Genomic DNA, 15,534 nt, shown 5'->3' with positions numbered 1-15,534 from the left:
CGGTTGAATCTCAATGACTCACTCATTAACAGTCACTTGCTGTCACCTACTGGCGGTTTTAATTTCACATTTAGACAGTTTTTTATGTTTTAAAATCATTTCAAATAACAGTATTCAACGTTTTATGTAAAAAAAAAAACATTATTTATTCATCTGTAACTGCAGGTTAACTGTGTTTTTCCACAACTTGGCACTGTACAGCATCTTGTTGTCTTTGGAGCCGTCTTTATCATTTGATTCTGCATAGACCTGAGTTTGCCTCTCTCATTATTTACCCACTACGTGTGTGAATCGTTGGGCGGTTTAATTATAATAAACAGGCAGTGATGTAGAAGCAGGCATTGATCTTCTTCTGCGGAGGCGGGATTTAGCCACACTATTACATCATAAAGTGGCACATTCCACAAGATGTCGTTTTGGCAGATTAACTTCAATATAAGCTGTTTTTAGACTAACGAGAAAGTTTTGAGTTCTGAAACTTACAGGATATTTTTATAGTACAATGGCCATTTATATCAAAAGATCGAGGGAATTTTGATGTCTCAGTTCATGACCCCTTTAAACATTATAAATTAGTATGTAAAGCAACAATAGAAAAAATAGTCATGAGGGATTTGCTGTCTTTGCAGGTACATTATATATTTTGCATGTAGACAATAATTTAGAAATCATACCACAATGTCCAGTTTGCCGATGACGCTGTGGGCTTTGATTACCCAATTCACTGACTTCTCACATTTCAGAAGCAACACAACATCACGATGTAGCGGGGCGCCACCATCCAGCGGCCTTAAATCCACAATCACATCCACCTGGAATGCACTACTCAGAGAGAGAGAGAGAGGTGGGTGGGGGTTAATGGAAGGAAGACCATAAGAATCTTGGAAAAATTCAACTTCAGTTTTAACATGTTTTTTGTCTAGCCAACTGATTAAAAAACTGCACCTCTTCCTAGAAAACAAAGCTGGACACATGTTAAACAGACCACATAATGCAATGCTGGGATTCATCATGATGCTTGCATATCTTTAGATCTGTTTTTAATTTTTTGAGTCACTATTAGGCAATAGTGAGTGATACTGGTGGAGGCGGAGAGCGTTTTACCCAGCAGAGTTTTCCAAAATCAACAATACCCTAGTTCCTGCCTATTTCCAAATAAACTTTACAGAACCAGCAGAAACACAATGACAACCTAAAATGACAAATACAAAGCGACATGCACGCACATTTACACACCCACCCATCCATGAGCGGCGCGCCCACATGCACACCATGGTATACTAAACATAGAAACACATTTATACATAGTATGAACTTCTTTTATGAGAAATGGATGTCTGGAAAGGCTCTCAGGTGTCTTTCCACAGCAGATATTTTTGTAATACAAAAGAACAAAAAGGAATGTAGTTCAACAGTCTTCTCCTCACCTGCTGGAGTTTGGTGCCTGGAGCTCAATGATGTGGACCTCCTGGTCATGATCAGGACCTGAGAGAACACACCCTGTGGATGGCTGGGGCTGGATGTAGCTTGCCAGGTAGTTCAGAGACAGGAACTTGTTATCAATCTTACAGGTCTCGGAAAAGACGGGGTCTGAAACAAATTTGAGATATGTTCAGGTTAAGGGCTAGAAATTTTGAGGACACAAAATGTTTGATTGGCACATACTATACAGTACACCACATTACCAACAGTTCGTCACAGTCCTATAATCTTATATTTAGTATAACAGCACTGGAATATTTCACTGTTTGTATCACTTGGCTTGGTTTGTATCACACATTACCAGAACACAGTACAAGAGCAGGAATAGAAGCGGAGTGAAGTTTGTGGGTTTTTTCATAGTGGTCAATCTATTTTCAGTGGCCACTGGTGATGTTCATATCTTAAAAGCTGGTTGGCCAAATGCTGATATCATGTCAAAATATACTGTTCAAAAAAAAAATTTTTAATGATAAAAATATATATATTTTTTTCAAATATTATTACAATTTAAATTGTTTTCTATTTTATTATTAATTTATTATTTTTAAATATATTATTATATTTAATTTGAAAATATTTTGCTCAGTGTTCAAAGTTGAAAACAGTTCTGCTGTTTATTATTCAAGAAAGAAGGATTCAAGAAATTCCAAATAAACTGCATTTATTTAAAGTAGAAAATACATTTACATTTTTTTTTTTTATATTTCAAGAAACATAATAATAAGTCCTTACGGTCACTTTTAATCAATTTAATGCATCCTTGCTGAATAAAGTATTAATTTCTTTCAAACAAACAAACAAATACAAAAAAGAAAAATTATAATAATAAATTAAATAAATAAATACAGATCTTTCTGATTCAAAACTTTTGGTCAAGGTCAAGGTCATTAATTGATTGTACATAAATATGCTAAAATGAATAATGGTAATAATAAAAATAATAAAATAATTTTTTCAACATTTAATAAAAAAGATGATGACGATATTCACGAAAATGGCCAAATATTGGCAGATGAATCCCTTATAAATGCTTATTAATCAATCAAAGCACAGTACTCTGCCTGACCTGTCCTGCTGCAGAAAATGTTTAACTATTCCCTGAAAAACAAAACAAATCCTCTCTGCTCTTGAACACTGTTTTCTTTGCTCCTCCACAAAAGAGATGATGGCTCTTCTCTTTGCCCCAGAGAAACAGAAGACAGATGCTTCCTTATTTGGCCATTACGCTTTTGGACAAAGCACAAGGGTGATGAGTGTGAACTCATCATGAAAGGCTGGCATCTCTTACTCTCGGCTCTTTCTGGCTCTTTGAGGTACTGGGGGAAAGAGAGTTGCCTGTTCTCTGCAGCAAACAGATCGGAAGCATGTCCGCTCTCATGCCGAGCTACAAAGGGTTGAGATAGAGTAGAAGGCCAGAACTGTCCTGAAGAGGTAAACAGCCTTTTGAATCGCTGCCAAACCACAAACTCAAAATTACACCGGGCCAAATGTTTTACAGGGCCGACCGAAACAGGCTCAGAGACTGGACCTTGTGTACTTTGAATGATGCAGTCATTACTTTCTTCTAGTACTTGAATCTTATGTTCTTTTACGGACTGAAAAATGAGCACCAGCAGTTTAACTAGGCAACTTGACAGCTGAGAGATGCTGAAGTCAGAAGTGTTGCTGGTTTGTTCTTAGAACTCAGCAGGGGAAACACGATGGAGCCCTGGGTGAATCACACAGCCGGATCTGTCCTTTTTTACTTTCTTCAAACAATTCCTGCGGCTCGCTGTGCTAATGGTGCATATTTGCAAGTATCTGTTTCTACTTTCTCTCTTTCATGCCCTCAACAAGTAAACAACAAAATCTATTTGAATGTGGCAGCCATGTCTGACTCAAACATCATATCAAAGTCCAACAGTCGGTTTCAAGTTAAATCCCCCCCAACCCGTTTCCTTTGAGAATAAGCTAATTTCCCGCCTACGGCTCATGTCAACGAGCAGATGGCTAAGATACTTTGCCATCTCGCAGGGCTTCCTGGTACTGCTATAAATTTGGACTTTCTGGTTTTGGGCTCTATTTTCTTTTGTGCCTTTTCTATACCTTCCCTGCCAAACTTTCCCTTTGCGCATTTTTTTTCCCTCTCAGTCTGCTATTCTTCCTCATCCTTCTCTTTTTAAAAGGACTGTTGTGAAAGGCTTCAGGTTTGGCGAAGGGCCCATACGCACAAGCTGGCAGTCAGAGTTTACTTGGCCTTTCCATCAATTCTCCATCACTAGGTTGCTTATGAGTCTGACAGAAAAGAAGGGAGTGACACGCAAGCAAATTAGCTGATTACAAATGAGAGGCAGAGAGAAAGTCTGCCATTTAAAAAGCCCACAGATTTTGCCATGTTGTTTTTAAATGAAACTGAATGTTGCCCAGTGGAAATCAGATTGACTTGAGGTGGCTTCGTTGGGATTTGTTTGATTACCCATGGGTCTGGTTACTAAACACAGTCAATAGGCACCACTGACTGAAGTTCAAAGGCTGCTTAAAATGTGGCTTACAGTGAAACACAAATCATTTTCTTGATCAGTATTTGATTTTGAAGAATCAGTTTGATTTTTAAAGCAAGATAAATATACTCATTACTTTAGAAATGTTATTGTTTACCAAGTGGAAAACTGTCTTTGGCACAAAAAAACATTTATTAAAGAACAAATAAATATTTTATATATAAAAATTTAGTATTTTATATGATATTATCATTATATATAAAATCATAACTAGACCCGACCGTTCCCGCTAAATTTAGATCTCGTTTCCAGAATCTCACATTTAAATTTCCGCTACTGAAAGAAAGAGAGATAGACTGACAAACAAAAGTGTAGTCTGCACAAAATTGTAGCTATGTTATTTTATTCGTCTTGTCAAGAGTCTTGAATTTATTGACTTTGACTTGAATTTATATAAATTATATTAATAATTTAAATTCGTTTAATATTTTATGCAACACAGTAGGAAAAAAGTGTCAGAGAAAATAAAAATATTGTAGGCTACAAAAATTGTAGGCTATTTCTTATTTTTATTCGTCTTGTCAGGATACAATTTGTTTAACATTTACAACACAATAGCAAAAAAGTGTCGCAGAGAGAAAAAAAAGAATGTCGGTTGTACAAAAATAGCTTATTAGCTTTTTTTTTTTTCGTCTTGTCAAAATACTAAATTTGTATTGTAATAAATAAATACGACATCTGTCATTTAAAATTAGAGGCTAAGCAAAATATAAACAAAACCGAGTTGAACGTCCTTCAAGGACTCCGAGTGAAGGCTGTACCGGTGGTCAATAAGAATAAAGCGCAGATATGCTGTTCTGAATGGACGTCGGGAACGGGATATTGTTAGACCTCCCGCTCCCGTTCAAATTACACCAGAGTTACCGACCGCTACCGTGTTTTATTCGGGAATGCAGACCTCTAATTCTCTATTTTGAGAGAGAGCGCGTGCGCGAGGTGATTCACTCATGCTGTTTGTGAAATTACGTCTCACACAAGGTTTTCAAATTAATTTATAAGTTATTTAATGAAGAAATGTGAAATTATAATTATTTCACCCGCGCCGGACACTGAGACTGAGACGGTGCCGCTGCATGTCGTGCCAAACCTTTCACAGCAGTGTCATCAGTTTGAGATCGTTTTTTTGAGAATGGCCTTTTTAGAGACCACCGATCAAACATCCCAACGTGATTATCGGCCGATAGTGATAGGTAGCCGATCAATCGGAGCACCCCTAATTATAACAAAATAAAATAATGCATAACCCTAATGTTCTGAAAAAAAAATTTAATGAAGTTTATTTTTACATTTTGAATTACATTTATTTCTCTTCTTATTTATTTGTTTATTTTAAATAAATATAAGAAATTTGGTGGGATAAGAAAAAAAAAACAATACAAGATATAGTCACTGTAAAGTCGTATTATATTTAGCTTCAAGTAAATGCATTTAAGCAAGTTTATTTTTTTTAACAAAAAAGACCAAAATACTGATTTGAAAATGTGTTATGCACTCAAAAGAATATTAATAATAATAATAAAGAGTTTTGAGCAACAGGTACCTTAAAAAAGGAATTATAAAACATTGTGTGTGCTCAGATATACATACCCTCTCCAACCTTGATGTAGACGTCATGGGCCATCTTGAGCTCGCTGAAAGAGGTAACTGCATGGTAGCGTTGATGGGCCCAAGAAAGCAGGTGCTCATTGCCATGAGGAAGATTTTCCACCTTCACCTCACACGACTCAGAAAAATTTCTTGCCTCAAAGTGCACTTCAGATCCCTCTGCAACCTAAGAAATCAACAAAATAAAGCTGTCAACATATTTTCTACAACAGCATTGTTAAATTCCTGATTATGATTGGTTCATTCAATAACTAAACAGGTATGTAGTAGTTCCAGGTTTAATAACCCCAGTTCCATATCACTTTGACACTGAATCTTCTGAATTAGTAATGGAACTTTTTAACAATTGTATTACGAAGAGAAATTGTCAGGTTTTTGCTATCTGAGCCACCCCAATGTTCAATACAAACCCCTTTTGTTAACTTGTGGAGTGTTTTTTCCCCTTGACATTTCATGAGACAAAGATCTCACTGTTGATGTAGACAGGCCCATAAAACTCAAAGCTGTATTGATATGCACATCCCATTTTACAACGAGAAAGTCTGAAGTAATAAAATTTAAGGGCAAAACTACAGATTATGAGAGGAAAGGAAAAAGAGTGTCACACCAGGCCTTTCCAAAATGAAACCTTCCATGCAATCTTTGCCAAAACACATCTTTAACACTCTGCCCTGATGGTTTTTTGAAACCCTCTTTGAATGTGTGCTCCATATTTTCACACATGGTCCTCTTACACAATAAGGTGTCTGCTTTCCACTGTTTATATAACACACTGCTGTGCATCAGAGACAGGAAGGAGGTGCTTAGGATGGACGGCACACGGCTGAGATTAGCCTTATAGACAACATATGTACACACTTTCACACATGCAAAAGCAATGCAGACCATCAAAGTCAGGGGTCAAATACTTAATGTCAAGCAGTATGCAGCATTTAGACTGCAAATGTGCACAGAACACTACAGTTGCCAAAATATGCAGTATGCACATAGATACCACTGCATAAAACACTGTATCGCACAGTGCACTCTTTCATTTCCATTTTCCATTTTTTTGTAATAATCATTCAATTTTATTCATTAGATTATAGTAACAGTTTACAGTATGCTGGTATTACATTCCAAATATGAGCTTAATGTTTACCAGACAGTGATTGTTTACATGCGGACATTTTGTGAATAAATGAAATCTGATTGCAGATTGCAAACATACTGTTTATATGTACAGATGTGCATCACATGTATTCCTAAAACAATTTCTGTGCATGCGAAGTGCAGCATTTATGATGGAGCTGACTAAAAAGTTAGTCACGAGAAAAACAAGAATAACCTTTGAAGAGTGTGAAGTCTCAAAATTCTCTTTCCCTCCAAAAACTAGACATGGAAAAGCATATGTAGCAAAGATTGGTGGGAGAGAGATGTCCTGCTTTAATTGACAGTTTGAGAAATATAGGATAAAATGGAATTCCTTTTTTTTTGTGGTATGTGACTTTATTAAAGAAAACGCGGCCCCTGCAGAAAATGCAATAATAGGTGTTGCTTTATATAAATATATAAATTGAATTTTGACATTTATAAAAACACTGCACTATGTATGTACGCCAGGTGGAAACAGTTTAACTTGAAGGTTTACATGCAAATTATTCTACAGCGTCACAAATAGTTTAAAATATGCACCTTACAAATATGCATCTTCCAATGCATTACATTAAAATGTTTCATTTCAGATAGAGATTAGTTTACTCAACTGTTTTCATTTTAGTACTTTTCGTTGTATTTGAGCTATCATTTTGATTATAAAAATATTATTATTCTACATGTAAACATAGTTAGACAGAGAGAAAGTGAGAGTAGTGTCAGTGTAGTAGTGGACAGAAAGAATAACACAGTATGTACACTTCACAGCTGTCATAGCAACTCACGACTGAGGAGTCTTGTCAGCATAAGCACTGCTGTGTACTTCTGCCAGCTAATCTTTCATCCAGGATACTCTAACTATGTGTTATGTTTTTGATTTCCTTCAAATAGTATGTTTAAAGAATGAGATGCAAATTATAGCAATTAGCAAGCTTAAATGTGAGCAAAAGATCAAAGCAGGCAAAGAGGTAAGAGGTAGGTAAGAAAGAGTAAATATGAGCGATAAGAAAATGTGTGTGTTTAAGTTTTATTTAATAGTTGTGTGTATGCTCTTGTAAACGTATGAAGCATTGCGTTGTGAGTTTCTCTGCATGTCGACTTGCTTGACTAGGGTGGGCTTTGCTCCGAAAGTCCTCCCTTTTGGCTCCAAATGGACCTTGGGTCCACATGCTCCATTTCAGAGAGATAAACATTCGCATATGTTGAAAAACTCGCCGTACAGCTCCACACAGCCAAGCACACGGTCTAGACAACCCAGACTCATTACATTTCCATGCTTGTGAGGTTTTTTTCCACTCATTTCTCTCTCTCTCTCTCTCTCATTCTCCCAAAGGTGTTCTTTCTGCTTTCAGCCGGCCCCGTGCTGGCAAACCCAATTAAACCATTATATCACACCACAGCTTTGATGGACCCCATACGAGCTGCGCAGAGAGCCAGACAGCCAATCTGAAATACAGCCAGGGTCCTGCGTACTGTTGTGCGGTGACAGACAGAAGAGGTGTAGGAAGGGAGAGGGAGAGATAAAGAGAGGTATATGACATGCTGAAGGAGCTGAGATCTGTCCCGGTGCACGACCCAGTACCAGGAGGAACATCTGCTCGACCTCTGGACGGCTCCCCAAGCAAACACCCCATCCTTGCCAGCAGTGATAAATTTCAAAAAGAAAAAAAGCATGAGAAAGGCATGGAGGCCGTCGAAGAATTCAGGACTCGGTTGAAGATTATTTTTAGGGTTCCTCTGTACTGTACAGTGTGTAGAACTGTGCAGTTTTCCTTTTAAAGGAATATTTATGGTTTAACATGCTAAGTTCGATCAATAGCATTTGTAATATATATATAAAAAAACATTTTATAAATACATTTTTTAAATAAAATTAATATATTTTAAAATGTAATTTATTAATGTGATGGCAAAGTTGAATTTTCATGCTGATTTGGTTCTCAAGAAACATTTATTATTTCCACCACTGAAAACAAGTTGTGCTGCTTAATTTTTTTGTTTGTTTGTGGAAACCGTGGATTTTTCAAGATTTTTTGATTAATAGAAAGTTCAAAGAACAGCATTTATTTTAAATAGAAATCTTTTGCAAAATTATTAATGTCTTTTGATAAATGATTAAATTATGCATTCTTGATAAAATTATTAATTTCTTTAAAAAAAAATTTATTGACCCTACACTTTAGTGTAACTTTACACAGGTAGTGTAGGTAGTGTAACTTTACACAGAAAAGAATAAGCTTTTTTTTTTCCACACTAAATCATGTTTACATTCTGTGGCTATACTATGTTTGCCTTTTTTTCACAATGGGATAATTGGAATTTCATTTTTGCGATAAACAAGTGCTGTATAGAAAATAGACAATAGACAGCTACTGTACAAGTGCTGTCAATTGAGTTTACTTGGAAAATTCCTTTAAAGATATCACGAGAGGAGAGGAGAGGAGTTGGGGTTTCTGCTGGCAAGCCCAACTGAACACAGAGGAGTTTATCGATTTAATTGCAGGAATAGGGCTGTAATTAGTCTTGAGGAATTAGAAGGAAAAGCCTCAAACTAAATTAGCTCCAGCCAACCCAAAACCATCTTCATCCCTTCCAAACCCATCAAACTCAATGCCAGCATACAGATGGACAGACATGTTTTTAAAAGATTATGGCATTTAATACAACACAAGTCTAACTCTTAGTACGGAAATCAAAAGTACAAGTTATATGATTGCGATCAAAGCTTTAATTTGGGGGTTGATTAGTTTAAATACTGTACCTGAGAAGGACGCACAATGTACATTAAAAAAATATCTGTACTAATAATGACTCCAGAGCGAGAGGTAAAACACGGGTAACTGTGAGTTTATTTACATAGACTTCTGCATAGAAAAAAAAAACACAAAGCAATTAAAAGGTGGGGTTATTTTCAACAGTGTGTCTCGTGAGTGATGTGGTAAGTGTCAGTAAAGTGAGGTAAGCGTGTGCTGAAACCTGCAGCTCACCTTTATTGAGCATAATTAGTGGTGTGTGTTAACAGCAGAATCTCTCAGAGGGAGGCAGTTACCTCAGGCTGTAAACCCTCATCACAATCCCAAAAGTCAGTTATTATTTCTGTATCTTTATGAAACAGGATCCAGGGTAAATAAGAAAAAAACAGAATTCTGAAACAGAATTCAGTCTGTTAGATTATGGTTATATATAAGACTTTTTCATCAGAGCATTACAAAGGTAACTTTAATTTAAATAATAAAATTATTAAATAAAATATTAATTTATATAAATAATAATCAAAATAAAATGTTGTATTTTTGTATAAAAAGCATACACATTTATTAATTTAAATATTTAAAAAAATAATACATTACATGTTCTCAGGAGTGATTATGCAGAAAGTCCTTAAATGGGTGATAACACAATCCCTTATTTAGAAATCAAAATCAAACACATCAAAATTAAAGGGTAATAATCAATTTATGCATGTACGCACCTGTTTTGAAAGAAATTTTAGCATGAGAACCTTTTCTGTTAATATAAGCAAGAACAACTAGTATTGAATCTGACCCGTTGAGTGACAGTGCTCAGCTTTACACTGTATCTATCCAACAAAAAAAGTCATAAATAGATTATCTGTCTACTGAAAAGTGTCTGTATTGGAGCAGTTTCTAGTTTGAGAAGAATGACGTTTCCCTCAGTGTCTTGAGTGTCTCAGTCCTGCTATTCTCACTCTCACAAGAACCCGTCTGGAACATTTCAGCAGGCTTAGCCCTGCATAAATCTTCCTGTTTATGCCTTATCTGTCGGTAAACAGGTCCAGACTGGAGCTTAGCCTTGGGTTAGCTCAGCGATATGACCTAATGTCCATGCTCTGCTCTCAGGGGTCTGACTCTGTCGGAGTCTGTGATCAGGCTCACAGGAACTCTCAAAGACCCTGTGAGGTAACTGATGGATTCAGAAATGTCCTACAGAGCTGCTGAGTCTTACACAGCCCAACTAAATTTCACATCATCCAGCCAAACCAAAATGTTTTATCAACATCTGCTGATAAAGCAAGAACAGCCTGACATCTGGCATCTGCTGATCCAAGTGTTTGAAAAATTGTTATGAAATTTTACACCCCACTGCTGCCATGGTTTTTACACTGGTTTTGTAATGGTACCTACATTTACGCCTCAGCCAAAGAAGGCAACATTTCTCACAGTCTCCATCACACCTGTGTTCTCCTAATGTCTCAGATTAACATCTGTCCTCCACCTAGTACCCTACATGCTTCCTAAAAGCATATTTCACTGGATTTCCTGCACCTTCTATGCCTATCAACATCTACATATTACAACCATATGCTAAGAATAAGAAAAGATGGCGTGCCAAATGGTTTATATCAATTATAAGCGCACACTAATCTCCAAAATGCTCACTATGAAATGCCCACTCCCTAAGAAAGAACAAATATCTGTAGTCGATGATGAAGTGTTTGAAACAGACGTAAGAGAGGAAAGAGATGCGACATGAGCTTCAGAGATGGGGGGGGGGGAACGTACCATGACGTACTGAAGAGATGAAGGCGGTAAATAAATGTGTGGGTGATTTGTTCTGCTCACTCCAGAAAGCTAATCAAGTTCCTGGCAAAATTTCACTGTCATGTTCCTGTGAACTGGAGAGAGAGACTGCCGTGGAACAAACAACGCCATCTGTCTGCAAGCACCACAGAAGAGCGTTCCTGCAGATCAACCTCCATCACAAAACCAATATTGGTCCCGTAATGGTTTCAATTAAAAATCAGAGGGAGAGAGAGACTGTTTTTGCTAACCTCCCAAGCCAATAAAAATCAGGAAAACAGCCACTTGGCAAATACAGAAAGAACAACAAATTTACAACAGCCAAACTTTCTAAAATGTTGCGCCATCATTTATTTCATAAAAGTTTGCCAGTTTGAACACAGTCTCCCCAACTTTAAAAGACCCTACTGAAGATCACAGCTTAGACCAGAAAGAATTTCGAGGCTGATTAGTGCTGGTTTGATGCTGGTCTGGTTTGTGGATTATAGTAGCTAGGGATGGAACGATTACCGGTTTCACAATAAATCACAATAAAATGTCCTGACGGTTAGCATTATCGTTTCAAATTTAATTATGTTCAAAACCGTGTTTATCGCGATTTTGAAAACTCGCGGTAAATCCTGTCCAGACAGCATCAGTCTGACGCAGAAGCACCAGCATCCAATGTTGTTGTTTTTTGCATGAGACGATATGGCGGAAGGCAGTGACAGCGCTCGGGAGATTTTTCAGCTATCTAAGAGGACCAAATTGGAGGTCTGGTCGTATTTTGGCTTCTACAAGAGTCCTGAGGGCAATTTAATCGAGGACGAAAGTCACTGCAAAAGGGGGAAACAGGACAGTTTGGACATTGAGGTGAATCAGAGGTGAAAAACGATATAAATACTGGTCAGTTTCTTGCACAGACCGATCGTTTCATGTCTTTACACATCAATGTATCGTCACAAGCCGCAAGGTGAAATTTGGTTTTGTTTGTGTATGTTTTTTTGACTGTCAAAGCCGTGATTCCCATTCACTTCCATTATATGACTGACAGACTGCAACGGTTTGAGTTAAAAATCTTTGTTTGTGTTCTACTGAAGAAACAAAGTCACCTACATCTTGGATGCCCTGGGGGTAAGCAGATAAACATCAAATTTTCATTTTTGGGTGAACTATCCCTTTAAGGTTGACATTTGAGAGATAATATATTGTATATTCATAGTTAACTTTTTACACAGATTTTTTTTTTATTTTTTATTTTTTGTTTACCTATAATAATGAAATATTGAATTGAGATTAATGTTTTAAAATCTTACCTGTTTATCACTCCATGCATTATGTACAGTGTACAAATCAATCGTCTAGACAATATGATCACTACAGCAAAATTATAGTAGTTAGTATTAATACTAAATTCCTCTGATTTCATTTTCAATACATCAGAAACTGAGACACAAGACGGCAAGTTGCATTTGAATGAAATGAGAGAGCGCTTCCGCTTTGATACAAGAGACATGGATGTGCGCTGTGTTATAATGCGTTCCTATTGACAACAGTCATTATAAGCAAAGTCCCTTTAAGGGTATTCTATAGTCTTTGTTATAAGGAAGGAAATGCAGCAGAACAGAATCAAGTATTCCGGTAGTTTAGTCACCTGACCCAACTTATTTTGTTCATTTAAAATGTGTGTGTGTGTATATATATATATATATAAATAAGATTTCTGTAAAGTAATATGTAATCGCATAATATGACATAAGTTAATGGTGCAATGTAAAAATATTTTGTAGTATGCAACCTGTAACTTAGTGCTCGCCAAACCAGGCTAAGATGTAACTTATGCACAGCTGGTGAATCTGGCCCAATTTTTTTAGTGAAAGATCTAGACCAAAAAGTTGCTTGGCCAACAAAGTGTCAGACTGTTCCGTGTTTTGTGTGTGTTTTGCTCCCCATGTGCCCTCCTTGCCCATATTTGGTTAGTTTCCTGTTCCTGTCCTGATTATGTTGATTTAATTCCAGGTGTTCCCCGTTTATTTCCATTGATCCCAGGTGTGTCTCGTCATCCCCTCGTCTTGTCATGTGTTTAAATAGTGTTCCCTGTTTTTAGTTCAGCGTCTGGTATTGTTGTTAATGTCTACATGTGCTATGTGAGTTTTCCGTGTTTCCTTGTTATTATTAAATATCTCTGGATTGATGTACTCCTCGTTTCCCTCCGTTCCTTGCGCCGCACTCCACTCAGTAGTGCAACCGTGACACAAAGCTTGACCATGAAGTTGCTTGACCAAGAATTTGAATCAAAGCAATATAGAAATCCTGGCCAGGACGCGTCCTGGGAAAATGGCACGTATAGTCACCCTAGCTAAGAGGCCCGTTAAAGATATCAATATCTTATGCTGGTCAAAGTACAATATACGCCAACTATTCTGGTCTTCTTCAGACCTCTCTTGACAAGAACAATATTTTTTTTCAAGATGATTCAAGCATCCACCCATGTCCCCTTCAAGCTCTTTCACGACTGGCGGTAAATTGGCAATGGCGTCACAGGGATTGTGTTTTACAATAAGATGTTTGGATTTCAGGGCTTTTGTTTTAGGGCCGGGTGATGTATACAAAGCAGCCAAAACCAGCTTTCTAACCAGACTCCAGGACTCCCATCTGCCTCTTTGGACCTCCAAGTGCTGGAACCAGAAAACAAGGGTTGGCAGGGCTACTCCACAGACAACCAGCCTTATAAAGCCATTATTCAACAGTAAGAATGTAGGGACAACTTTGAGGGCCTGAGAGGTAGAAACCTGGTTGCAGGGTTAATGAAAAATAAATAGAAGGAAAAAATAATTTTAAAATATATTTAAAAATGTGCCAAGTTCTTAGAAAATGTCTTCTCTGTATTCATGTGGGTTTTGAAAAATCAAAAGTTGAAATGTCATGTATAACCATAAACTGTAATATTTTATTTTTAATTTTTTGCCTAGACGTGAGCAGATGTAAACCCTCTGCTTCTTCTCCAGCCATGTTTGTACGTTTTAAACAAAATCGCACAAGACTTGACCCTGATGCTACACACTCTTGAGCCATCTGCTGCAGCTATGTGCTGGAACTGAGTTCACTTCACAGAGTAACAAGCCGGAAATAGTCCCGGCATGGAACAGGGTGTGTGTGTGAGTTGCTCTACAAAAGGATGAATTCTGTCAGTGTGCTAGGATGTCTGGTAAGGAGGTTCTTCTAGTAAAAAAAAAAAACAAATGTGTGAGCTCATTGCCCTGGCTGATCCCACACTAACTGTGAGGGCTGTGTGTGCATGTGTGTATTCAGATGTCATCATGAGACTTGGGCTAATAAAATCAAAGCCAAGAGCAAAAGGAAGATGTGAAGTAAGGCATGAAGGTACGTGCTGACAGCTCAACAATGGGATCAGGTCCTTTTTTGCAGTCCTGACTCATTATTAAGATGTTCCAGGAGACACAGGGTTTGAGGAGTAAAGTTACCATTTGCAACAAAAGGGCCAAGAGATCACATCATCCGCTAACATAAGGCATTAGTATTTCTGTGCTATCAGTCAAAACTAATGGTCAGTTCACTTTTCAGTGCTGATGCTAATGTAGAGAGCAGGGTGGCTAATGTATGTATGTGTGTGTGTGAGTGAGTGAGTGAGTGAGTGAGTGAGTGAGTGAGTGAGTGAGTGAGTGAGAGAGAGAGAGAGAGAGATAGAGAGCGAGCGAGCATGTATTAATTTGCCAAGCAGGCACAATTATCGACTGATGCCGATAATCTTGAAATGGCCAATATACTAACATTAATATAACACTCCAGTGTTCCCCCTAGGTTTACAGCTTTTTTTGGGGGGGTCAGTATGCTTAATGGTTAAATTAAATTTTATTAATCAAAAAGTATGTCTAATTAATTAAAATCATGAAACTTAATTTAACATCAATTTATTAAAAGTTTAACACAAATTACATGTTTAGGGTCCTATGAAATGTTTTATTTTTTCCAACCTTATGCCTTTTAGCATGTCTAACTATTTGAAAGCATAAAAACAAGTTTCAATTAGTCTTACAATGGCCTTACGATTTTTTCCCCTCAGAAATTCTGTGTGTTGTGTATTTACATTTTAAAGGCATAAAACATTCATTTAATTTATCTTTTAAATAATGAAAATTAAACACATTTAATTTTTTGGGGAAAATAAAGGGGATTTAATATTACAATTAAAATATTGAAGAAATATTGTATGATTATTCCTTAAAAATAAG

The 15,534-nt window shown here is 37.0% G+C and overlaps 1 protein-coding gene across 1 annotated transcript in view; it reads right to left on the bottom strand.

Moving 5' to 3' along the window:
- The window catches only part of LOC107730687 (transforming growth factor beta receptor type 3-like), a 140,371-nt gene that overhangs the window by 32,060 nt on the left and 92,777 nt on the right, over positions 1-15,534 (bottom strand). The window contains exons 5-7 of the mRNA XM_016541564.1: positions 5,610-5,793; positions 1,428-1,590; positions 675-822 (exon numbers count right to left, since the gene is read on the bottom strand). Coding sequence (XP_016397050.1) covers positions 675-822; positions 1,428-1,590; positions 5,610-5,793 — 495 coding nt within the window. The remainder of the gene's footprint in view (positions 1-674; positions 823-1,427; positions 1,591-5,609; positions 5,794-15,534) is intronic.

This window comes from Sinocyclocheilus rhinocerous, unplaced genomic scaffold (assembly GCF_001515625.1).
Source record: "Sinocyclocheilus rhinocerous isolate Xijiao unplaced genomic scaffold, SAMN03320098_v1.1 scaffold1179, whole genome shotgun sequence".
Lineage (NCBI taxonomy): Eukaryota > Metazoa > Chordata > Actinopteri > Cypriniformes > Cyprinidae > Sinocyclocheilus > Sinocyclocheilus rhinocerous.
The sequence above is the reverse complement of the archived record's forward strand: the minus strand, read 5'-3'. Positions and strand labels throughout refer to the sequence as shown.